Below are 26,632 nucleotides of genomic sequence, written 5' to 3' on the forward strand. Positions count from 1 at the left end.
GAAAAAATGAGCAAAAACACAATTATTTATCAATTTTGTCATTTCTTCTTTAGGAATGTAGTAACATTCAATGAAAAAGAGTTTAGACATTTGAGGAAAAATAGCCAAAAAAAAGTACTTTTTTTTTTTAAATTTTATTTATTTGACAGAGAGAGACACAGCAAGAGAGGGAACAAAGCAGGGGGAGTGGGAGAGGGAGAAGCAGGCTTCCCACAGAGCAGGGAGCCTGATGCGGGGCTCGATCCCAGGACCCTGGGACCATGACCTGAGCTGAAGGCAGACGCTGAACAACTGAGCCACCCAGGCGCCCAAAAAAGTACTTTCAAAATGATTATTCACACACTATAGTGTGACCATATTTTCTCAGTCAGTAATTAAGACACATTTTCTGATGAGTCAAATGGGATAGAAGATTTGAAATTGGGAGCCTCCAGAATTAAATGGGATGCATAGCAGCCATGACTACACCCCAGGCATCACTTGAGTCTATGCTAATACTTAGGCAGTACTAAATACAAATGTACTTTCTTCCTCTTAAACCCTGACTTTCTAAACAACCAGACCCCAAAACTCCTGGTCCTTTTGGGACTCCCTTCCACATGGCCCATGTATTTAATAGAAACCTTCATGTTCCAGAGTTGCTGCAAGCGTGAAAGATATCTAGCATCACTCTCTTTCCACCCGTAATTTCCAGTAAGTAATTAAAGCAAACACCACATGCAAATATTCTGTGGTTCATTGTTTATTTTTACTAAAATAGCCAATTTTAATGAAAAGTTTGAATGTTAAGGAAACAAAAATTTATCAGAACAAATTATCTCCTCTTTTAAAACAAAACAATCTTAAAATGACATTACTGAAAGAACATCAGTTCAATTAGGATAGGCAACTTCTTCCTCTTCTTTCAATGTGTCAGCTGAAGTTCCTTTATTATTACAGGCCTATATCTGTTCTCAAAATTAGTTAAGACAATGGTTCTACCATAATGTTATGAAATACAGTTCAATGTCATGTGATTTTGTCAATGGTTAAAGCTGTCCTAAGATAAAGCTAAATAGTAAATATCCCTACCATTTAATAGGAGTATGGTAGTTTTTTAACCTCTAACATTTATAAAAGTGAACTTAGATCCATTAGTAATGAGAAGAAGGCTAAAGGGAGAGCAGTGAATTTGTAGAACCTGTACTTGTCATCGATGCAGTTTATTTATGCAGAATATTCTCCCTTTCCTGGCACCAGGAAAGGCATACTTGTCATGTGATTTCCTTCCTAATTTTTAAATTCTTTCTTTTCAAAACTATATTGCCATCTGGTCTTGGTGGTATACTTTCAATTATGAACTATGTAAGAAGATGCCCACAATGATGATTCATGCACATATCTCCATGATGATATTTATAGGTACCTGAGAATCTCAAATTAATTTTAAATATCATATTAACATGGTAATTGATCTGGATCTCTAGTCTAAACTCTAAGACAGTTCCATCTGTCACAATGACTGAGACGAGAAAATTTAAAAAATTAAAAAGATGGAAATTAAGTAACATCTTGAGCCAGAAACATTTATTCCTTTATGATGACTAATGAATTATTTTAAAAAGAACACTGCATATATATTTAAGAGTCATATCTATATCCCTCAAAGCTTTCCTGAGAGTTCTTCCAACAACAGATGGAGTTGCTTGAGTTACTAAATGAGAAGTTCATATAATACCCTATACCTAAATATAAACTTGTTTCAGAGCAAAACTATTTCTGGTGAAGAAACAAGAATTTTAAGCATATCTCTTTGACCAAAGACAGAAAATGAAAGTATTTTCAAACAACGAAATTTAAGCAGTTCCAGAAGGAATTATATACACTTCCTTTTTATCCTTCACTTCTCCTCAAGTCCTTCCAGTAAAAGTCTCCAACTTCCTGCCCAAATTAAAGATCCAAGAAGGCTGACAGTAGGAGTTAATAAAATTAAATATGCATACATGCTGTTAATGGCTTGGTATCTTCACTTAAACCTTGCTACCGAGATGACAATTTTCTCCACATGCTGTCCATTTTCACTTCCCAATCCCAGGAAATGTGCCAAAAACCCTACAGAGCCATGGGCAGTCGTGAGTTGTTTATTGCTGCTTTTCATCCATTCTTGCCAAAGAATATATATATGGCACCAGGATACAAAAGACTACTGGAGTAATGCCCCTTAGCCTGTGTCTTAATTAAGATGACTCCTTAGTGAATTTGACAACAATACTGTTCATTACCTGCTTGGCTAAATCAAACAGTCCATTCAGTGGCAATACTTTTGTATTGAAATTCACCAGTTCTTCATAATTTTTTTCAGGTAATGAGCTAATTTATGAAATATATAATTTCAAAGAAAAACAGGACATGAAAACACAAAAATTTCATTGGCCATTATAAGATGTACTAGGTTAGTTCACTAGCCATTTTTCATATTAGTGAAGCTATATAATTATATTTTTAAGTATGTTCCTGCTCAAAAGTATGTTTAGAAGTTTCAAAAGGAAAAATCCTCTAAGAACTAGATTGGAAGGGAAAACTGCAGGAGCTATAATATTGAGTTAATTAGTAAAATCTAGTATAATATGTTAAAAAAAGAAAAAAGGCTTTCACACAAATGGTGAGTGTCAACGATCACCAGGTTGGAGGCAGGCTGGCACAGACGGGGAGAAAGGGATCCACCATGTTTTTCTCTCCACCTTTTCTGTTTTTACCTGCAAGAGGAAAGATCAAGGCTGAAGGGACAGTGTGGATGCCCATTTAGGGGCAGGAAGCCATGTACTTTGGGGATTTGCCATGAGTCCTTGATGGGTAAGTTGAAATAAGAGCAAAGAAAAACATCCTCTAGACACTGGAGATGGGAGTCCAAAAGAAAAAAGGCTAAAGTGACAAGCTTTGGCCCAATCAAACCTCCATTCCCCAGTAACAGTGACTGCCTTTCTAAAGAACAAGAGCTGTGCCTGGATCCCTTCTCCCGCCACTGCCTTAAACAAACAAACACTAGAACCTTTGTAATTTCATGCCATATAGTGCAAGTCTACTTACTAAAACATATGCTTGATGGCTTCTAACTAAGAAAAAAAATACAGAGGGTGAATTTAGCAATGATTCTAAGAAACTAATCAGTATTTGGGAATGGATGTCACAGGAATTTATGTCATGAGTAATATGGTATTAAATTTTTATGCATATATATATTAAAAGCACAGGAGGAGGAAGTAAAAGAAGATATTTATAAAAAGTCTCCATGGTCAATGTGTGAATTCTAACTATTATTTTTCTCTTCATAAATATGGAATCTGAAGCTTATAGTGATGAACTGACTAGGTTAAGACCACAGCTTAAAGAGTAGGTGAAGTGGCTTTCTTTTTTTTTTTAATTTTTTTAAAGATTTTATTTATTTATTTAACAGAGAGAGAGAGAACACAAGCAGGGGGAGTGGCAGAGGGAGAGGGAGAAAAAGACTTTCCGCTGAGAAGGGAGTCAGGTGAGGGGCTCGATCTCAGGACCCCGGGATCATGCCCTGAGCTGAAGGCAGACGCTTAACCGACGGAGCCACCCAGGTGTCCCTGAAGTGGCTTTCTAAGTACATTTGCCTAATGCCAAAAGCCATACCTTTTCTACTGCACCATATAGATCTTTTAATGACTGCATATGTATATTAACTATGTTATTAGAGAAAATCATGGATGATATAATAACTATTTTATTAGAGAAAATCATAGGATGATCATCCACCTCTTTCCCCTAACCATAACTAAGGATAATTTGATTATTAGAAGTAGAACACTTTATAACCACCCACTATTGTCTCCCTGGTGATAGCTATTTAAATATGAAAAACAATATCTACGAGAAAACTTGCTTCTGCTGGCTACTTATTGCAAATTTTGTCATTATGATAAATGGTAACAAAGGTCACCAACTCACTTGTCACTTTAAACACATGAGATTTCTAAGTTTTCAATGAGAAGTGAAATTAGTAATTTTGGATATATTCCATCCATGCACCCCTCCTTCCACCTTTAAATAGTTTTGGTAGTTTTTGCTATATTACCAGAGTTTGCTGCTCTGAAACCTGACTTTTTAGGTCTGGCAAGAGGGTACTATGCACACTTACACAGTGAGTGTAACTGTTGCACAATGGAGTATCATTTCCTTGATTTAGGCACCTTAGCAACCAGCCTACACAGAAACATATCAGACAGTGGTCCTCCAAGTTGTTTAAAACACCAGTATCAGACATATCTGACATACTCCTGTCAGTAAGGGTCCCTTGCCCCTGGAGAAATTCTCAGGAACGTGTGGAGCTGCTCAAGCTCTGGTTGTCGACAGCCAGTAAGACTATAGGGAGCTGAAGCTCAGATGTGTGCACTTCAGTGTGACAGACCCTAGAGTGGTGACACTCACACAAGGGATCACTACATCTTGGCATATCACAAGTTATTTGTTACTGATAAATTTGTGCATTACTTCTTTTCTAAAATGAAGTGGATTCAAGGTTGTCCCTGCAATATGCTAAGTCTTACTCACTTGCACCATCCCAGTCCACTTTCAAACAAAGGACTTGGCACTCCCCCACTGCCCTGGGAAATACACAAAAATCACAGCCAACTTCCTCACCTCCTCTTGTGTCCACAGAGCAACCACTGCTGACTGTGAATATTGGGTAATTAGAAATTAAAATAGGGTGTTACTGTTTAGGGGGAAAAAAAAGCTTTGGGATTTATGCCAGAATATGCAACGACTTGCGAGTGTATTGTGCAGTCAAACATGACAATGGAAAAGTGCTGTAGCCAAGGAAAGACAGAATTCACTGCTGTGCTGATGTAATGATACATCCTAGGTCACATTTAGATAACACATGGGGTGTTCTGTCGCACAAGAACAGGGATCCCGTAGTCACCTTCAAGAGGAAGTGGAAAAGGTGTGAACTATGGTATAGGTGGCTTTGTAGGATACCAAGAGAGAATCTACAGAGTCAGAGAACACTTTGCACATTTCTTCCTTTCTCTTCGAGTATGTCTTAATGAATCCCAGGCATGATGGTAGTGTAAGGAGTTGTGTGATAGGAATTCAAAAGCACTAAAATCTCCTCCCTGCAACTTCTTAAGCTGATCACAAGTTTAGAGAGTAAGGCCTTTTTTTGAGTTTCCTTTATTCTCATTTGTTTAGGTGTGAAAAAAAAACCTGTGACTCAATCAAATTCTCAGGGGCTGTGCTGGTGAGGTTGGCTGGTGGCCGAGAGATGTTGGTGACAGGAAGCCAGTCTGCAAAAACACCATCAAGAAAGAGTTGGATGTTCCAGAACCTTGAAATGGCAGATTCCACAGAAATCATATGTAAGAAAATTGTTCTGCTTAAATGGGATTTTATACCATTAAGTCTTTCCTTGGTTATATTTTCAGCAATGAAGCTAAGGTGTTTTTGTCTTCCTTTGGTTGATAAAATGAACCCAAAAGAGAAGGTTTGAAATTCCAATTTCAAATAATTTAAAATTTTACTCTACTCTCTAACTTAACTTAGAATTATCATCAATGCCTCACAGTGGTTTGGGTGGGCAATTTATTAAACCATATGCCAACAGTGAAGCAGATGTAAAATAAAAATTATATGATCTGGTTTTTATATTTCAGGAAGTTAAACATTAAGGAGTAGTGAAGAAAAATAAGTAATATAGCATATTTGGAGCACTAGTATCTGGCCACTTTCTGGCTTTATAAGATGAGAGCAGAAGACTATTTCTTTTCCTTTTTTAAATCTCCTTTGCTTATGAAATGGGATTACCAGGTCTTACACTACTATTTCACAGCAATTTTGTTAAGATGACATCATAAAATTTATATGAAAGTCCCACAGGCATATACATTATACGGTAAACATTTAAACATTTTGAATGAATTAATTTTAAAGCTAACGATCACATTTTAAAATTAAGCTTTAAAACCATCTACTATATTGTTTTTGCTATTATAATTGTACAATGTTGAGTAGCTAAAATGTATATTTTTTAAATTACTATAATTTCCTGTTATTAGGCCAGCCATAAATACATCATGGGCAAAAATAAAATTGCAAAAATCTGCATCTGTGACTTTCTATAGAATAAATATTCCTTACCAATAAAGAAAGAGGCCTACTTTTTAATTTTTCCATATTGATTATTTCATCTCTTTGAATATATCTGAAGTAGTGTTTGGTTATACTGTGATCCAGCAATGAGCTTGGATATTACATGTGAAGTCAGACTGCTTGGATTCAAATCTTGTTCTTCTACTTAGTACCTGTATGACCGTGGGCTAGTAACTTAGCCTCAGTGGGACTCAATTTCCTTATGTGTAAATTGGGGATAATAATAATAATATCCATCTCGTAAAGTGGTGCCTGGTAAGTAATAAGGCTTTAATAAATATTATATATCTTTATATGATATAAAAATACACAATATATTATATGGAATGTGTATTTTTATAATATATATCTTTATAATATTTTACTATGTCTTATATCATACACTAAATTATGTAATTATATATCTTTATTTTGTATTTTGTATTCATAATACATGTCTTTTCACAGCATAAAGATTGGAGTTGCAAACATATAATATTTTGCCAGTATAAATTGAAATTACTTTTAAAATATGAACTAATTGCCATTTATTTATGCTCATAAAGACTTTTAGATATCACTGATTATCTGTACTGCTATTGTAATTTGATAAAATTGGCATAATTGTCAGAGGAATTTGGCATCATTGGTAAATATAACAGATGTATAAAGCCTATAATACAGCACTGCCATGCAGCAGCTAAAATCATACCATGGCTATTAAGTTCTGTAAAGCCTTTCTCTTTTCTCTCCTGGAACCTGAGTGAGGAGCAGCAAGTTTGATGATTATTTTTTAAGGGAGCCATGGATACAGACAGACTGTGTAGCAAAGATTAAGTTCCAGTTTGCCAAAAGCTGACCAGTTTGATTATGAGACGAAGAGAGTCAGGAGCAATTAATGAAAGAAGAGGAGAAGAAATCTTCCAAGATTTCTTCTCTCACTGTACTCCAGTGAGGAAAGAGAAAAGTGATCTAAATTTGTATTAGTGCATGCTTTATAGTGTTGTCTACCAGTTTATTATCCTCACATTTATAAGTTTTAAATTTGTAAAATGAACTGTTAAACTAATTTTCAAGACCCATCTTAAAGCTTAAGATAGGTGACTTATTCTGAATGAATTGCATACTTTGTTGATATATTTGAAAATTACCTTGAATTTACATGAACTTACATTGAGAAATACAATTTCAAATCATTGGTGTACTTTATAACTTCACTAGAAATTGGATAAGTTGTTATTTTTACTAAAGCTTTTAGTAGAGAACTATTAATGAGTTCTAACTTCGAAAAAAATCAAGCTTCTTTCCAAATTCTGTATTAAAAACAGATACACATCCCAGCTCATGATCCCAGCATTTTCATGTAACAGTTATAGAGAACTGCCCCCTAGCAGTTTTTGAATGTGTTGATCTCAATGGAAAGGAGAATGCTCAATTTCTGGGCAGGCTTCACTATTAATAGATGTATCCTTGTGGTTTAGTGCCAAGTGAGGTTGGGATGCCTCAGGATGGTGCCCAGTCAGTCACTGTTCCAGCCAGTGTGGGCAGCAAGGGCCATTTTCCTGCCTCAGTCCTGTGAGGACTGATGAGATGGAATCTTTAGTCTGTCTCTGTGGCAAACTTTCTTGGACAACGCAAGCGGAAAGTAGAGGCAATTATCCAAGTATCTGAGGTAAATGTGTGTTTTTCTGACCCAAATACTTGAAAAATTACCTCAACTTGTCTTTTTGGTTTGACTATGATGATCTGGACACATCTTTCTGCCTATATAAGAGTATCTCTTTTCTGCATCTCTTCACATAAGTTCATGAAGTTTGTGGGGGGTGATAAGGTGTGTGTGTGTACTGGTAGCCTGTCTAACTTGCTATGTATACTACAGGAAACTTTTTTGTCTGTTCTTCCTAATTTTATAATGACTAAATTGATTAATCTCAAAGTCCTTTTGAATTCATTTAGACATATCATGTCTTAATAATTTGAATATAAATCCACAGTTGTGTATTTCATAACAATTTGAATTTTGGACTTTTAAAACACAATGGGAATATTTACACCAGATACCATAGAAATCTAAATTGTGATTTAACACCAGAAGTTCCACAAATTTAACATGATGGCAGACTTTCTTTCCTTTTGCTTTCACTAATATCCTAGGTCTCTGAGTTAGCCATACAAATCGAACTCTAAATAATCTAGGAGTAATTTAATCTCTTTTTAATAACTGTATATAGGTTATCTTTTTCCACAATGTTTTAAAACTGTAACTACTATTTATTAGCATGTGCCAAACAATGGGAAGGAAAGGAGAGAAGAGTAGAAGCTGCAAGCAGTAACTTACTACTCAGTTGCAGCAATTCTAGAATGGACTTGGTAATCTTTCTGGTACTATACCAAATTAACTACAGAAAGTTTTAGAGTATTAAAGTGTTAGCTATAGAAGTTTTAGAAATTAACTATCAATTTTATTTATTCATATTTTCTGGAAGAAGCCTAAAACAATGGAAAAACTGAACTGAGTTTCCAAGATGATCATCACTAAGTACATGAGTAAGACAGGGCAAGTTTCTCTGGGTTCAACTTTACAAAATGAAGAGATAGGAATTATCTAGATAACTTCTAGGATTAAATCTAGATTTCAAATTGTATATTCAAATTTGGACATAAATGCAGAGATTTCATATAGCTACTGTGAAGAAGGAGGAAACAAGATGCAACTAAGGTGTTATTTGACAATAATAGGATGAGTAAAACCTATTTATCTTAAAGAAAATGTTTATCAATTCCATATTTTTTAAAGAAAGAGTACTAATTAACCTGGAACAACAATCTCTGAGTAGATGCATCAGAACCCATCTGGCCTGGACAGCAAAGAGATGTATGCTCTGGGTATGAACTCTGCTAATATATAACAGCTGGGAGTAATAAATACTCAGGAGCATTTCCTGTAGAAAAGACCACTAGCCAACCATTGATGATTTAATATATAGCAATATTATTTAGACTAAAAAATATATTGACAGCTTCCATCAGATTATTTATTTGGCTATGTTATCTTAAATTATTCAACACAGGTTTTAAAACTGGGTTAGTCATCAACCAAAATGATCTCCTTAAGAACGAGTCTGGTAATCATGTCATTAGGCCAAGTAATAAAAACTTCAATGGATTATATCAAATAAAGATGGCATCTAATTTACGTCCATTTCCATTCTGCAACTGTATTTTGGCTTTAGGAATAAAGTGGAAAGCTTCATAAGCACACACACACACACACACACACACACACACACACACACACACACACACTACTCATCTAAATAAAAATCTACATAAAGCATTATGAACATAAGCTTCTGATAGAAACAATTCAAACTTGATTTGGGATACAATGATTTATACAGTTTTTGTGTTACCTGTTTTAATTTCAGCTACTCTTTTTCTAGAATGTTTCCAAATTTCATGTAGCATATGTTAGGCTTTGGAAATTAGACCAAAAAAAAAAAAGTTTCAGATAGTGAAAGTCTTTTTTCTTTTGCCTTTAAATCTCAGATTTACATTAAGAAATTTTGTTTAATATGGTATATAAGATATAGAAAAAGGGGGGGATCTGGAAAGTATAGTCTTGATTGCATTTTCTATTTTGGCAATTTTAGTGGCAAACATTATGTTCAGCTGGGTGTCAGAAAGGTCTTCCTACCAGCTGGTAGCAATGCCAAGAATATTTATAACACAGCAGAAATACCATGGAAAATGGTAAAACACGGATGTCAAAGCCTAATTTCTTGCTTTTGTGAACTAATTTTATGGTCCATTTTTGAATGTTGTCCAAAAGTGCACTCATGAAAGAGAATTTAGGTTTGGCAAGCTGCAGAAATATTCCCACAAGTGCTGCTGAATAAATCCTGAAAAACCTTTCCCTCTAAAGGACAATCTTTTAGTTGAAGAGCTTAAGTTCTCCAGAAATGTCTTTTGTTAAAGAATATTCATACAGGGCTTTTCATGTGTGTCAAAGCTTGCCTGATGAAGCAACCTGAATTGCTCACATTTTTATGGGACCTAAGATGTAAAACATTTATTATAACAGCAACAACAAGGGCATTTATATCAATTCTATTAGTTTAGATTTTTATTAAGAAGCCCAAAAACATTTGAATTTTAATAACTGGTTCTTTTTTTTTTTAATTAAGAATAGTTTAAACTAGGGGCACCTGGGTGGCTCAGTCGTTAAGCTCTGCCTTCGGCTGAGGTCATGATCCCAGGGTTCTGGGATTGAGCCCTGCATCGGGCTCCCTGCTCGGCCCGAAGCCTGCTTCTCCCTCTCCCACTCCCCCTGCTTGTGTTCCCTCTCTTGCTGTGTCTCTCCCTGTCAAATAAATAAATAAATAAAATCTTTAAGAAAAGAAAAAGAATAGTTTATAAAGATTTTTTAGATATTAAGCAATTAACCACTGTTTAAGTTCTAAATCCCTTTGGCTATATTATACACACATCTATTTTAAAAGGTTAATTCTGAAGTTACATCCTTCACTGATAATATTGTTTTCAGTTGAGTATATATGCTCTCTTGGTAGAAAAAAAATCTTTCACTAAAATCTTCTATAAGCAACTTTAAATGTCATAATACCAAGAATTGCATTATAATCTCTTGTAAGGTCATCTTAATTTTTATATTAGTGCTCTAGTTGGAGAATATTTCATCGTATTGTTTTTGCTTTTTTCCTTACTGTTGATACATAGTCAGATTGAGTAGTTCTGTGACTAAATGTAGAGGTTTTGAAGCTAAATTATCTCACTTAGTGGGACGCGGGCTTTAAGTTTAGCTGTGCTAAAATGATGATGAAGGGGTGGGAAAAACTCATGGACTTAGCTCTTCTCCCCACCTGGGCTGTTTCCCATTCCCATACCACTCATGGCCTTTATATCAGAGCTCCCTTCTGTGGCTTCTGGCAAAACATTAATATCACTTTCTCAGTTGTCTCCTGATTGACTTCTATTTGGTTTATGTAGGACACACTGGAGGAAAAGAGGACCTTAGTATCTCATGAAACACATTTCTAAAGTAATTTATCTCCAAAATACATTTGCTAAACCAAACAATATCATTTGCAAACTATTTTCCATGGATTCCCTAGAACAATAATTTCCAAATCAGTTAGAGACCGCTTTATCACAATCATCTTAGGACCTCATTAAAAATGAAGATTGGCCAACCCAAGCCAGGCTTGAACATTTGGTCACTTTGAAATGCTGTATTAATTTGATGTCCTCCATAATCATACTAGAAAAATATATTTAGTATTTATTTAAAGGAAAGATAGAAATACATAGGTGGGAAAAAAAGGAGTGAAGATGGGTTCTGGGGAAAAAAGCAGAACACGCACACTGTCCTCTGCTGCCTTCAGTAATTCAGCTCTGGTCCCAAAGCTACAAGCTCCACTTGGTTTTTTCCAGGTCTGGAGGTTAACTGAACCCACTGCCTTAGAAGGTATTTTGTGGCCATCACTTGCTCAAACATTATCTCTGGGTGTGCCATACTGCACTTCTTCTAAAATTGTACTATCCTCGAAAAAAAGAGCCCATAAGTACTTATTTTTTTTATATTCTCAGTGTCTTATATGTTCAGTGACTTTTTAAACTTCCTGTTTTGAGATAACTGTAGATTCAGACGCAGTTGTGAAAAATAATGCAGGGAGATCCTGTATCTCCTTTGCTCATCCCTTACCATAACATTTTGTATCACTAAAGCACAAGAGCACAACAAGAAAGTTTACTTTGCTAATAATCCACCAACCTTATTCAGATTTCACTAGTTTGACATGCCTTCATTTGTATGTCTGAATGTTTGTTTAGTTTTGTGCAACTTTTATCCATTGCAGTTATAGAATAATTTCATCACAAGGATCCCCTGTGGTATCCTTTCATGGCCACATCTACTTCCCTTCCCCTGCCCTCTAACCCATGACAACTATTAATCTATTTCCCTTCTCTATGATTTTGTCATTTCAAGAATGCTATGTAAATGGAATCATACAGTATGTAAACTTTGAGGTTGGCTTTTTTCACGCAGCATAATTCCCTTGAGATACATGCAAGTTACATGTATCAATAGATCATTTCTCTTTTATTGCAGAGTAGTATTCCATGGTACTAATGTACCACAGTTGAATCATTCACCTATTGAAGGGCATGTGGTTTTTTCCTGGTTTCGGTTATTATGAATAAAGCTGCTATGAACATTTGGATACATATTTTATGTGAACAGATGTTGTTATATCTCTGAGATAAATGCCCAGCAGTGCAACTACTGGGTTGTATGGTAAGTCCATGATTAAAAACTGCCACATTCATTTCCAGAGTGGCTGTCTCCTTTTACATTTTCATCTGCAGTGTATGAGTGACTCACTTCCTCTACATCACTATTTCTTTTTTTCATTTGCATCATTCTGATAGGTATATAATGATATATCATTGTGGTTTTTATTTTATTTTATTTTTTTATTAAAAGATTTTATTTATTTATTTGAGAGAGAGAATGGTAGAGAGAGAGCACGAGAGGGAAGAGGGTCAGAGGGAGAAGCAGACTCCCTGCTGAGCAGGGAGCCCGATGCAGGACTTGATCCCAGGACTCCGGGATCATGACCTGAGCCGAAGGCGGTCACGTAACCAACTGAGCCACCCAGGCACCCTATCATTGTGGTTTTAAATGGTGCTTTTCCTTAATGGCTAATGATGCTGAACACCATTTATATGCTTATTTCCCATTTGTGTATCTTCTTCATTGAAATTTCTGCTCATGTCTTTTGTCATTTGTCATATTGGATTGTTTTAGAGTTTTGGGAATTCTCTATAGATTCTATACATAAATCTTTTGTTGAATGTGTGGTTTGCAAATATTTCCTTCCAGTCTGTAGGTTGTCTTTTCATCATCTTTGCAGAGACTCACAAAGCAAAAGTTTTTAATTTTGATGAGGTCTAGTTTATCACTTTTTCATCTTATACATTATGCTTTCTGTGTCAAGTCTACAAACTCTTACCTTATTCCTAGCTGCTGAACATTTTCACCTTTATTAATTTTCCTAAAAGTTCCATAGTTTTACATTTTACATTTAAGTCCATGATTCATTCACTTGGAGTTGATTTTCTATAATGTTTGAGGTTTAGGTCAAGGCTCTTTTTTTGCCTTTGAATGCTCAATTGTTCCAGCATCATTTATTGTAAAGACTATCTTTTCTCCATTGAATTACTTTTGCATCTTTGTTAAAAATCATTTGAGCATATCTGTATGAGTTATTTTCTGTGTCCAGTGCTTATACCATGGTTCATCAAGCCAATCTTTAATCTAACTTTGCTAAACTCATCCGAGTGTATTAATTCAAAAACTTCCAAGAGAGAGCCTAGAATTGTGTGTCTTTAATCACAGTAGTAAATCTGATGTATAGCCATATTTGGGAACCCTGCTCAGAGGTTACACAAAGATTTTTCATGAATCTTTGCTGAGGTTGGTGGTGAGGAAGTAGAAGATAGCAGGTGACTCTGTGACTCTCATTTATTAAATTAATTAAGAAATATTTAACATTTAGGGAAAGTTGTAAAAAACAAGAAATGGCCACCTACGTATGTTCTCATCACTTGGCTTAATAAATGAAACATTACCTATAAAGATATAGCTTCTTGTCGGTCCTCTCCCTCCTCAATCACATCCTCCTCCCCTTCTGTCTCCAACCCCAGAGGGAATCACTCTCCTATATTTTATAATTATCATTTTTACACAGTCTCTATATTTGACAATATAAAATACACACACATATGCATATACAACCATATACACAGATACATGTCTAATTTGTTATTTTACTAGAAGTCTGACATAAAAGCAACTACCAACTTGATCAGAGGGCAAATTATCATTCTCATCAGCCTTCAAACCCAGACCACAGCATATCCTGAAGTCTGGTTTAGCTCAGTTTGCTTAGATTTACCCACATGTTTACTAATTTCTTTGTTCACCATGTTTTCTGACATCTCAGAATTTAATTCTGGAATTATTTTCCTCTCTTCCTGAATTTTACCCATCAGACATTCCTTTATACATAACATTTTCTTGGGGGATAAACTCTGTTACTGTTTGTCCAAATATAACTTTATTTTTCCTCATTATGAATGATAATTTGTCTGGATATACAATTTTTGATAGACAGTTTCTTTTTGTTTAGCATACTGAAAACTTTACTCCATGGCTGGAGTAGTATCTACAGCTGCATAACAAATTACCCCAAAACCCAGTGGCTTCAAACAACAATAAACATTATCTCTCACAGTTGCTGTGGATTAAGAATTCTTGAGTGCCTTAGCTGGAGAGTTCTTGATGAGGATTTTGGCCAAGGCTACAGTTACCTGAAAGCTTGCCTGGAGGATCTGCTCTCTAGATGGCTTACTTGAATGACTGGAAAATTGATGCTGGTTATCAGTAGGTCATCTTATCTCCTCATGTAGGCTTCTCTACAAAATTGCTGAAATGTCCTCATGACATGACAGCTGGCTTCCTCCAGATTGAGAGTTCCAAGAACCAAGGGAGAAGAAGTGATGTGATTTATGACAGTGTTCAGCAATGTCACTTCTGTTGGCATATACAGCAACTCCCAGTGTAAAAAGGATTATTCAAGTGTTGGTATACCAGAAAGCAAAATGAGTGGGGGCCATTGTGAAGTCTGGCTCCCCCCGTTACTTTGTGACTTTTTTTTTTTTTTACTTTGTGACTCTTTATTGCTAATGCTGAGTAGTCTGTGGTCAGTGTATTGCTATGCCTTTGCAAAAAAAAAAATAAGAGCAGCCTCTTGCTGCTCTTATAATCTTCTATTGGTTATTAATGTTCTGCAATTTTATTTTCATTAATTGTTCTTGTATTTCATTGTGATTCTTAAAAATGAGAAGCTATATTTGTCACTAATCTTCCTAAATTTGTAGTTATTATCTTTTTGAAAACTTTTCTCTCCTACTTTATCTAATATTCCTTCTGGTAATCTGATTTGACAAATATTGCTTTATCATTAGATCCTTTATATAATAATCTCATTTTTATAATTTTTCTTTGTCTTTCTGTGTTTATTTATTTGTGTTTGTTTCCTCATATACTATCTCTTAGGTCCCTACTCATTTTCCTTTTTTTTATTATGTTATGTTAATCACCATACATTACATCATTAGTTTCTTTTTACTTTAAATTTTTTATTGTTATGTTAATCACCATACATTACATCATTAGTTTTTGATGTAGTGTTCCATGATTCATTGTTTGCATATAACACCCAGTGCTCCATGCAGTACGTGCCCTCTTTAATACCCATCACCAGGCTGACCCACCCCCCTCCCCTCTAGAACCCTCAGTTTGTTTCTCAGAGTCCATAGTCTCTCATGGTTCGTCTCCCCCTCCGATTTCCCCTCCCCCATTTTCTAATCTGTCTCTGATTGTTGTTTAACCTATTGATTTTTTATTTTCAATGATTGTGTTTATCATTTATAGGTATTACTCCTGTTTTTTTCCTCCAAAATCTCATTTTTATAGTATCTTGTTTCCAACTCATTTTTACCATTTCCTCTTTTATTTATTTAAAGATTTGGGCAAGAATATTCTCATTCTTATTCCAATGATTAAAATATGTATTGTACTCTGAATTCAAACACTACTGTTATCAATCTAACTCCTGATTCTCTCTCATTATGGCTTCTTGTCATTTTTTACATAATTTCATATTTGATTTATCTAAATTTGTTGGACTCCTGAAGGGGCTGGTTTGAAGGCTTGCTATTCAGAGAGGGTAGTTTTTTGCCTTCGCCAGGGCTGTGAGGAAGAATGTATATTGGTTTATCCAAAAATTGTGGTGCTTTTAGTGAAAGAGTTTTAGAACATTGAATTAGCATATTGCCAGTAAAGTAAATAGTTTTGATTTCTTCCAATCACTGCAACCTGAATTCTATGTGTAAGGCTTCCAGGACAATACTGCTTGAATAAAAGTTACTTTTGCAAAAATAATCTCTATACTGTACAAAGACTAGCAGAAATATATCCAAAGTGAAAGGATAGAAATAGCATAAAGGGCAGCTTTGGAAATCAAAGGTGAAAATTACATGGCCAATATGACTCCAGGGTTTGAAACTGTTTACATGGAGGAACGACAATATGTGCCACTTTTATGGTCTAATCCTTGAGCACCTGCGGACTCAATTAGGGGGTAAAAAAATTGAAGTGCTATAGATTTTTAAACGTAAACATTTATGGCTGCTACATAGACAATGACTTATAAATGATTATTGGACCATTTTTTGTAAACTGTTTTTAGTTGACAACATTTGCTATTCTTTTCCTTATTTCTCAATCCTATCATACATAAACAGATAAAAGGTGGGAGGTGAGTTTTCTCTGGGTAAAAAGCTCCATGAAATCAGATCCGATGTTACACTTTCCTTTGTCTATATTTTTTCTATATTTAATTCCAGTTTTATATTTAGAAACACTCAGATTTAACTAATTCACTGCCTCTATTCTAAACTCAATTTAAAATAATGATGAAAGGTATAAACCTAAAATACATTTTTCTCTCTCATACAAATTACTTTTATCAAATTTTACACATACCCACACTCACCAATCCATGATTATTACTATACACACACACACACACACACACACACACACATACGCACACACGAATAGCTGCAATAATTTTCATTATGTATTCATTCCCTTCAAGGTAACATAGGCTAAAAGAAACCATATTATCTAAGTTATGTCTGAATATTTCTATTTTCATTACATAGAGCATAACAGTTTATGCACTAAGCTAGTTCTATTGCCCAAAAAATTTCTCAGTGATCATCAGGAAATTACTTTCCTCTCTAATCTGTTCACTGTCCTACTCATTGCACTAATTTCAGAATCTGCAATTTAGGTCACTAGAATTAGTGACAAGAATTATTTCATCTCTAATCTGGCAAGTTCTTAAAGATATCTAATGTCTAATATGTAACATATTTAATATGTTTTGAGTCAGATATATTCTTGAAAGGTTTAGTGAAAATTTAATTTTTTACATGCAATTCATAATTTAAATGAGCTATTAGACCTCACTACATGGAACTTGTTAGGGTTTTTTTTTATTATTATTACTAGCATGAAGTGAATATTCCTTAGTTTTTCTTTTTAGAGAGTCTTGATCTAGATGAGGGAAGGAAAGAAAAGCAGGTTAAGTTTCTTGGCCTCCGGGCCAAAAATGGCCTTTTGGGCCATTGCTGGCTTTGGAAATCTGATGAAAATTATAAATCCTCTTCCCAGGGAAATGCCACACACACATGAAATTTTGCATATGATTTCAGAAAGTCCATGAACCCCTTGAAGCCTGTCCAAGGAACAGATTATGATTTCCTGGACTAGATGACAAAACATAATTAAGTGGATAAATGGACCAATAATAATATTACTTGAGGTATGCTATATTTTCTTATATAATACTCATCATTACTATAATAAATATAGAAAATTGTTTAATTTTATATCCCATGACTTAATTATATAAAGCATATTTGAAGGTCTAATTTATATACATTTTTTGACACAAGCTATGCACATATATATTTGACTATTTTAATTGCAAATTTCTCTTGACATAAAAGGAATACCTTTTAGATTATTAGAAATAGAGTTTGGAGAGTGATTACAACTTGTAGGCTTTTAACAGGGCTAGGTAATACTTTTCATCTACCTGTAGAGTTTTTTTAATATCCTGCTGTAGTGTAGGGACCTAAAATGTTATATCATATTTCTACTGAGTGCACTTGCCAGGTTCTATTGCTTTAGAGTATTTTTCCTGTAACTAAAAAGCTTAAAAAAAAACACTTAATATTTCCATACAATACCTAAAATAGTTTTTTTTATCAGTTTTACCTCTGTAAAAAAAATATACATTATGATGATTGCTAATTACCTAAGTATGTGTGGATAATACCATTGATGCTCTTTGACTGCATTTGTCTAACTTCCTCTTCCCTCTGAATACTGGGAATTTACCACATTGTAATTATGGTAACATAACCCCTTTGTTGTTTGTTTTTGTTTTGTTGTGTTTTAGAGAGGGAGAGAAAGTGGGAGAGGTGGAGGGGGGCAGGGTGGGAGAGAGAATCTTAAGCAGACTCCACACCCAGCACAGACCCCGACATGGGGGGCTCTATTTCACAACCCTGAGATCATGACTCTAGCCGAAATCAAGAGTCAGGTGCTTAACCAACTGAGCCACCCAGATGCCCCAAACATAATCCCTATTGTAACATAATGTGAATTTTTAAATATGCAAACAATTTCAATTAAATATATACATAGGCTATTGTCGAAAATGGCTTAACAGCTAGTAGTCTAACTAGAAAAAAACAGTGAGCTAGTCCCCCTCTCTGATGACTCTTGAATATAATAGATGTCCCAGATCATAAAATACTTTCAATGAAAATACAGAACTTAAATGAACTTTCTTCAATTTAGCATAAGGGATATATGGAATGAATGTCTAAGTTCATTTGGATAAAGAAACTTCAGCTGAACTTCTATTACTCTATTGGAGAATATGTTCAGCTGGAATAAAGGGCTTTTCAGCATTTCCCCAGATGGAGAATTGAGGACTCCATATTACCACTGCTCTAAGAGGCAACTGCAGGAGATATATGAGGTTGGGTGAAATTATATTAGATCTAGAGGGGTATGAGGACAAACCACAGATATCATCTCATTTATTAATTATTTGTTTAATTGTACAAAAACTGACTGATAAAAATTTTAACATAAAAAGGAATAAAATAAAAATTTTAACATGACACAGACTGATAAAGAGAGCTATGAAACTACGGGATAGAATTCTTCAGCTTGCTTAAGGATTAATAAAAAATGCATATGTGAATTCCACAACCTAGTAGAGAAGATGACTCATATGCACAGATTGCTATAAAACACATTAAAGAAAGTATTGACTGCTAATAAAGTTTAGAAGAAAAGGACACATATTTGGGACATCAGGAAAGGACTCATGAATTTGGCAATCCTTGAGCCTAGCCTTGAAGGATGGCTTAAGATTTGGGCCACAAACAATGACTATAGGACATGGAAGTAATGCTGTGATCCAAGGAATGGAAGTAGAAACCCTAGGATATTTCTGTGGACTGGTTGGACCGTGGAGTTGGTTACATGGAATGGTAAAAGATTAAAGCTAAAAAGGCTGAAGTTAATACAAGAAGCTTTTTGGTACTTAGTTAAAAGGAGTGGTCTTTGTTTTGTAGGCAGTGAGTGAAGAGCCAATGGATGAAGTTTTGAGTGGGCCTCACAGCTATACAGCAAAGGACAGTATCAAGGGGGCTATACTTTCAATAAGGGTGTATTGCCGCATATACTCAATTATATATAAGAACAAAAGCACTAGCCTAAAAACCAGCAACAAATAGAAACATGATAGATGTATAAATTAACTTTTTATTCTAAAATGATAGTGATAAATATGTAACACTTCAAGGTATAGCAAACAGCACCAGTATGTTTTTTCCATACAAAAAAATACAAAAGGAAAAACACTATACTCAACACATGAAAAGTATTAGCAGAAACTGAGAACTTCTGGTAAAGACTAAGTTTAAAACACAAACATTTAGTAGGAGGTATGTGGTATAAGTTTCTAGAAGATACGTAGTTAGTAAAACAAACAAAATCAGTGTTGTTTACTACTTGTCTGGCATAAATCATTCTTAGGCATGGACGAGGAGCTAGTCTCAAGGACCAAGACTCTAAATATATAAGAATTCATACCAGAGTTACCAGAAGATTATACAATAGTTATGCAAGTCAAATACCTCTGGTTTTGTAAATTTAAAATGTTGAAATTCTTACCTCGAACAACAAGGTCAGCTGAAGCTGAAGAATTGTCCACGATTGTCTGAGCGGTACATGTGTATCTACCAGCATGCTTCAGCTGGGCATTTCGGATAAGCAGTTCCCCATTGGAGTCCAGCTGTTAGCAAAAATAGCAGTCATTCACATCACTACAATCTTCACCAATTATATGGCATTTAGGATACAAGAGGTACATTTTTCCCCTAACAATATGAGCGCCATTAAAAGTATCTTTTTTAGATACACTAATTATGTCCTTACTTAGGTTACTTCAAGTCTGTCTTCAGTATCTCAAGCAAAAAGTAAAGTGAGTGAATTAATTAAGATCCTTTTTAGCCCAAATATCTTTAACATTCTATTATTCCTATTATCAGAGGGAGGACCATACAGAGATAAACTAAGGGATGAAACTATTTCATTCATCCTTTTAAAGATAAATGGCAAAGTCTAAAACTCTTCATGCTAAATGTCAATGAAGATAAATAAATGGTATATGACTAGGAAGAATTTGGTTTTGCAAAGCCAATCTAATTGATTAATTTCGAGATGTACTACAGTTAATTACACAAAGATACTAAAAGTGTAAGATACTGTCAAAATGGGCAATTCTAAAATTTTCTGTTTTGGTTGAAACATAAACTCCATGTAAGCAAGGATATTTGTTTTGTTCACTGCTCTATTCCCAGTGTTTGTTCAATATACATTTTTTGAAGAAGGCTTGAGGGACTCTTGCCTGTGAAAGACAAGGCACTATTTCAATGCAATTTCTAAAATTAGCTAGTATTTATTGAATGCCCACACTGAACCAGGCTCTGGGCTATGCAAGTGTGTGTGTGTGTGTGTGTGTGTGTGTGTGTGTGTGTGTGTGTGTGTAATCTCATTTTCTTCTGACTACAGTCCTATAAGATAGGTCCTATTCTGTCCATTTTATTAAAGATAAAAGTGAGACTTAGAGTAGCCAAATAATTTAACTAAGGTCACTGAGCTTGTTTGGTAGTGGGAGCATCCAAAGTCCATGTTCATTATCTCCAAACTATTCATCTAGAGAAGAATTTGGAAAACTCAATTATCTATCTATCTATCTATCTATCTATCTATCTATCTATCTATCTATTTGAGACAGAGTGAGAATAAGTAGGAGGGGAAAAGGAGAGGGAGAGAGAATCTCCAGCAGACTCCCCACTGAGCATAGAGCTTGATTCAGGGCTCAATCCAATGACCCCAAAATCACAACCTGAGCCGAAACCAAGAGTCAGATGCTTAACAGACTTAACCATTCAGGCACCCCTGGAAAACTCAATTTTTAAGTAGACATTTGGTTTTCTGGAGAACTAAGTATACTGATTTACTCTTCTAATCATAAATATCCAGCTATATTAAAAGATGAAAAATTAATGGTTAGGTTAATATTTTACATAATAGATGAGGATATTGTTTATGTAATATAATAGACTTACACATTTTTAAATTTTGATTCTTTTAATGACTGCATGTGGAATGAATGCTCTGCTTCACCATAGGTTTTGCCAGTGGCCCCTTCATATATCAAATTTCCTGCTGGTTCTGGAAGTGTTTGGGTTTGCTATACTTTTTTAATTAATGAGGTTAAGAATATAGGCATACCTTGAAGATATTGCGGGTTCAGTTCTAGACCACCACAATAGAGTAATTCAAATCAATTTTTTTAAATTTCCCAGTGCATATAAAAGTTATGTTTACACCATATTATAGTCCACAATGGCATTACACTATATTAAAGTATGCAATGGCACTTAACAATATATTAAAGTATTCAATGGCATTATGTCTAATAAAGCAACCTACAGGGCCACCTGGGTAGTGCAGTCAGTTGAGCTTCTGATTCTTGGTTTTGGCTCAGGCCATTATCTCAGGGTGGTGAGACTGAGCGCTGAGTGGGGCTCCACACTCAGCATGGAGTCTGCTTGGGATTCTCTTTCCCTCTGTCCCTCCTGCTCATGTGCTTACTCTCTCTCTTTCAAATAAATAAAGCTTTTTTAAAAAAGCAATATACGTGCATCAATTTAATTTATTGCTAAAAAATGCTAACCATCATATGAGCTTTCAGCATGTCATAATCTTTTGATGGTGGAGGGTCTTGCCTTGATGTTGATGGCTGCTGACTGATGAGTATGGTGGTTGTTGAAGGCTGGAGTGTCTGTGGCAATTTCTTAAAATAAGACAACAATGAAACTTGCCCCATCAATTGACTCTTCCTTTAATGAAAGATTTCTCTGTAGCATGTGATGCTGTTTGACAGCATTTTACCCACAATGGAACTTCTTTCAAAATTGGAGTCAATCCTCACAAACCCTGTTGGTTGCTGCTTTATCAACTGAGTTGATATAATATTCTAAATCTTTTGTTGTCATTTCAATAGTCTTTACAGCATCTTCACCAAGAGTAGATTCCATCTCAAGAAACCACTTTCTTTGCTCATCCATAACAAGCAACTCTTTATCTGTTCAAGTTTCATCATAAGATTGCAGCAATCCAATCACATCATCAGACTCCACTTCTAATTCTAGTTCTCTTATTATTTTCACTACATTTGCAGTTACTTCTTCTACTGAAATCTTAAACACCTCACAGTCATCCATGAGGGTTGGAATCAAATTCTTCCAAATTCCTGTTCACGTTGATATTTTTGGACTCTTCCCATGAATCACAAGTGTTCTTAGTGGCATCTAAAACTGGGAATCCTTCCCAGAAGGTTTTCAATGTTCTTTGCCCAGATCCATCGGAGGAATCACTGTCTATGGCAGCTACAGCCTTATGAAATATAGTTCTTAAATAATAGGACTTGAAATGAAAACACTAATTTGAGTGTTTATCACAGCCTTCTTTACAATAGCTACAATATGAAAGCAACACAAGTGTCCTTCTATACACATACAATGTATTATTAGTCACAAAAATGAAGGAAATATTGCCATTTAATACAACTTGGATGTATTATTTGAAGTGAAATAAGTCAGATGGAGAAAGACAAATACCATATAATTTACTGATATATGAAATCTTAAAAACAAAATGAATGAAAAAATAAAGAAACAGATTCTTAAATACAGAGAACAATCTGGTGGTTCCCAGAGGGGAGGTTGGTGGGGGAATGGGCAAAATAGAAGAAAGGGATTATGAGATACAAACTCCCAGTTATAAAATAAATAAGTCATGGAGATGAAAAGTACAGCATAGATAATATAGACAATAATATTGTAATAATGTTATATGGTGACAGATGGTAACTACACTCACTGTGGTGAACACTGAGTAATGTATAGAATGTGTTGAGTTACTATATTGTACACCTGAAACTAATATAACATTGTACGTCAATTGTATTTCAATAATAAATGTAAAACAATAATAAGGCTTGAAAGTTGAAATTGCTCTTTGATTCATGGGCTACAGAATGGATGTTGTGTTAGCAGGCATGAAAACATTAATCTTGTTGTACATCTCCATCAGAGCTGTTTAGTGACCAGGTGCATTGTCAACAGGCAGTAATATTTTGAAAGAAATTTTTTTTTTCTGAGCAATAGGTTGCAACAGTGGGCTTAAAATATTCAACAATATTGAATATTTTAAAATGTTGTTAACAGATGTGCTGTCATCCAGGCCTTGCTGTTCCATTTATAGAGCATGGGCAGAGTAGATTCTGCATAACTCTTAACAGCCATAGGATTTTCAGAATGGTAAATGAGCATTGGCTTCAACTTAAATTCACCAGCTGCATTAACCCCAAACAAGAAAGTCAGGCAGTCCTTTGAAGTTGCAGAGACTTTTAAATAGATATGAAAATCCTAGATAATATCTTCTAATATAAGGTTGATTTGTCTACTTTGAAAATCTGTTGTTTTGCGTAGCCACCTTCATTAATGATCTTAGCTAGATCTTCTGGGTAACTTGCTGCAGCTTCTCCATCAACACTTGCTACTTCACCTTGCATTGTTATGTTATAGGGATGGCTTCTTTCCTTAAACCTCATGAATGAACCTCTGCTAGCTTCACACTTTTCTTCTGCAGCTTCCTCACCTCTCAGCCTTCGTGGAATTGAATAGAGTTAGGGCCTTGTTCTGGATTAGGCTCTGGCTGAAGGGGATGTTTTGGCTGGTTTGATCTTCTATCCAGACCACTAAAACTTTCTCCATACCAGCAATAAGGCTGTTTTGCTTACTTATTATTCATATGTTCACTGGAGTAGAACTTTTAATTTCCTTCAAGAATTTTTCCTTTGTATTCATCACTTGGCTAACTGTTTGGTGCAAGAGTCCTAGCTTCAGGCCTGTCTTGGCTTTCAACAGGCCTTCCACTTTAAGCTTAATTATTTCTAGCATTTGATTTAAAATGAGAGATGTGAAACTCTTTCTTTTACTTGAACACTTAGAGGCCATCACTGGGTTATTGGCCTGATTTCAATATTGCTGGATTTCAGGGAACAGGGAGGGCCAAGGAGAGGGAGAAAGTCAGAACAGCTAGTCTGTGGAGCAGTCAAAACCCACACAACAGTTATTAAATTTGCTGTTTCATATGGGTACAGTTCTTGGCATCCGAAAACAATGACAATAGTAACATCAAAGATCACTGATCACAGATCTAGCAAATATAATAATAATGAAAGAAAGTTTAAAATATTGTGGGAATTACCAAAATATCCAGAGACACAAAGTGAGCAAATGCTATTGGAAAAATGGTGCAAGTAGACTTGCTCAACAATGGGTTGCCACAAACCTTTGATTTGTAAAAACACATAATCTGCAAAGAACCATAAAGTGAAATGTAGTAAAACGAGGTATGCCTGTAATTGCTAGTTATAATGTGAGCAGACTGATTCTGTTGGTTGTAACAGAATGCTACTATCTCCATGTAAAGAACAGGTCCATGGCCACATGCACTGTTCCTTGATATTAGCCAGTCTTGGTAAAAATGTAGTTAGAGGTTATACAATTTAATGTCAGTTGGGGGTCTTCCTGTACCTTGAGGTCTAAAAATTTCGTTCCCAAGATTTCTGCAAATTCCTTGGGTAGGAGAGTACTTTCCTTCTGCTCCAATGGTCAGTTACTTCTTTGTCACACCAAGGAGTACCAGACAAGAAGTTCAGTCCTTTCTCTATTTTGTCATAAAACCTAATAACACAAAGTACCCCCTAGTAAGGTGGGTTTACTGAATGGAAGATGATGGAATTGGCTGTATCCCACAAGGCAGGGCAAATCAACATTGAAAATTACCATTCACTACATATTTTTATTATTAAATTCCTGTTGGCCATATTTTTACTAGGGATTTCTCAGTGGCTTTTCCCGTTGCCAGTGCCCTTGCTGGTACCCACTCCCACTCGCCTTTCCTACTTCTCTCTGATCTTCTCTTCTTGCCCCTGGAAACAGAGAATTATTCCTTTTTCCTCATGTTAAGCTACTTAATTCTATGATGGTTGCTTGGATCAGATAATACCTATTCTTCAAAACCTGACTTTCTTAGATTTTTTTTTTCCATTTCTTTATCTCCTACTCCTCAATTCATTTGAATCTGGTCCCCACATCTTCAATTTATTTTATTTGACTTCTGATAGCATTTGACCTTTTCCCACATATTCAACTTTCTAATCATCTATGACAACACACTTCCCAGAAACTTTGAGGACATTCTCAACCCCCTTCCTCTTCTTCTTCCTCTTCAACTTCCTTATAATTCCATCATAAATTCTTGAATTTATCCATTCCTTCCATCACTACTCTCTTTCCTTTTCTAAGCTACCAACATCTCCCACCAAACTACTCTTCTCTGCTTGGTCACAACCTCCACCCCTGTTCTATTCTTTTCTCTCCTTGGCACACAGAGTGACATTTTAAAAACACCAATATGACCAACTCACCCCTCTTTGTAAAAATACAACTTACTGAAAGCTTTAAAATTTTTCCTCTTCCTGGAATATGGCCAATATGGCTCCATTTTCTAAATTCTGTCCAATATTCCAGCTCAGCTAGTGCCATATCATTTACTCTGCTCTCCAGGAGAACATTCCCTTTATAGGACCTGAAATGCACCTTGTTCTCTCCCATCTCTGGTTCTCCATGGTATTTCCTCTCTTGGAATGTGATCCCCTCATATCCCCACACTCTTATCACATTCACCTAAGTAAACACTCTTCACTCACCAATACCAATTCATTCCGCAAGCAAGACTTTCCATTTTCTCTTGTTATATTTTGTCACTGCACCTTTTACCTTATGTCATATAATATATCTCAACAGCAATAAAATATCTCTATAATTATAGGATTAAAGTTGGTCTTCCTAGAGGACTCTAAGTTTTATGTGAGGAGGAATATGCCTGTTTTGTTCATCATTGTATCCCTGTGTTACATATGTGTACAGTGTCTTCTACTAGACTGTAATTTTTTGAGGGAGGAACTAGGTTTTATTTATTATTATATACGAATTACTTATTGTAATATCTGACATACAGGAGGAATTCTGCAAATAAATATTACACAAATGAATTAATAAATACCTATTATCTAAAATGTTCTTACTAAATTCTTTTAGTAATTCTGTATGATTT

General features: G+C 35.1%; 1 protein-coding gene across 4 annotated transcripts in view; it reads right to left on the reverse strand.

Annotated features, from left to right (window-relative positions):
- The window catches only part of CNTN1 (contactin 1), a 381,883-nt gene that overhangs the window by 96,189 nt on the left and 259,062 nt on the right, over positions 1-26,632 (reverse strand). For 3 of the 4 annotated variants that reach the window (XM_027593329.2, XM_027593330.2, XM_027593331.2), the window contains one exon: positions 20,048-20,168. In XM_027593329.2, the coding sequence (XP_027449130.1) occupies positions 20,048-20,168 (121 nt within the window). Of the gene's footprint in view, positions 1-268; positions 2,736-20,047; positions 20,169-26,632 lie in introns of those variants that run through there. The other variant, XM_027593332.2, reaches the window with a different exon arrangement.

Source organism: Zalophus californianus, chromosome 9, assembly GCF_009762305.2.
Source record: "Zalophus californianus isolate mZalCal1 chromosome 9, mZalCal1.pri.v2, whole genome shotgun sequence".
Lineage (NCBI taxonomy): Eukaryota > Metazoa > Chordata > Mammalia > Carnivora > Otariidae > Zalophus > Zalophus californianus.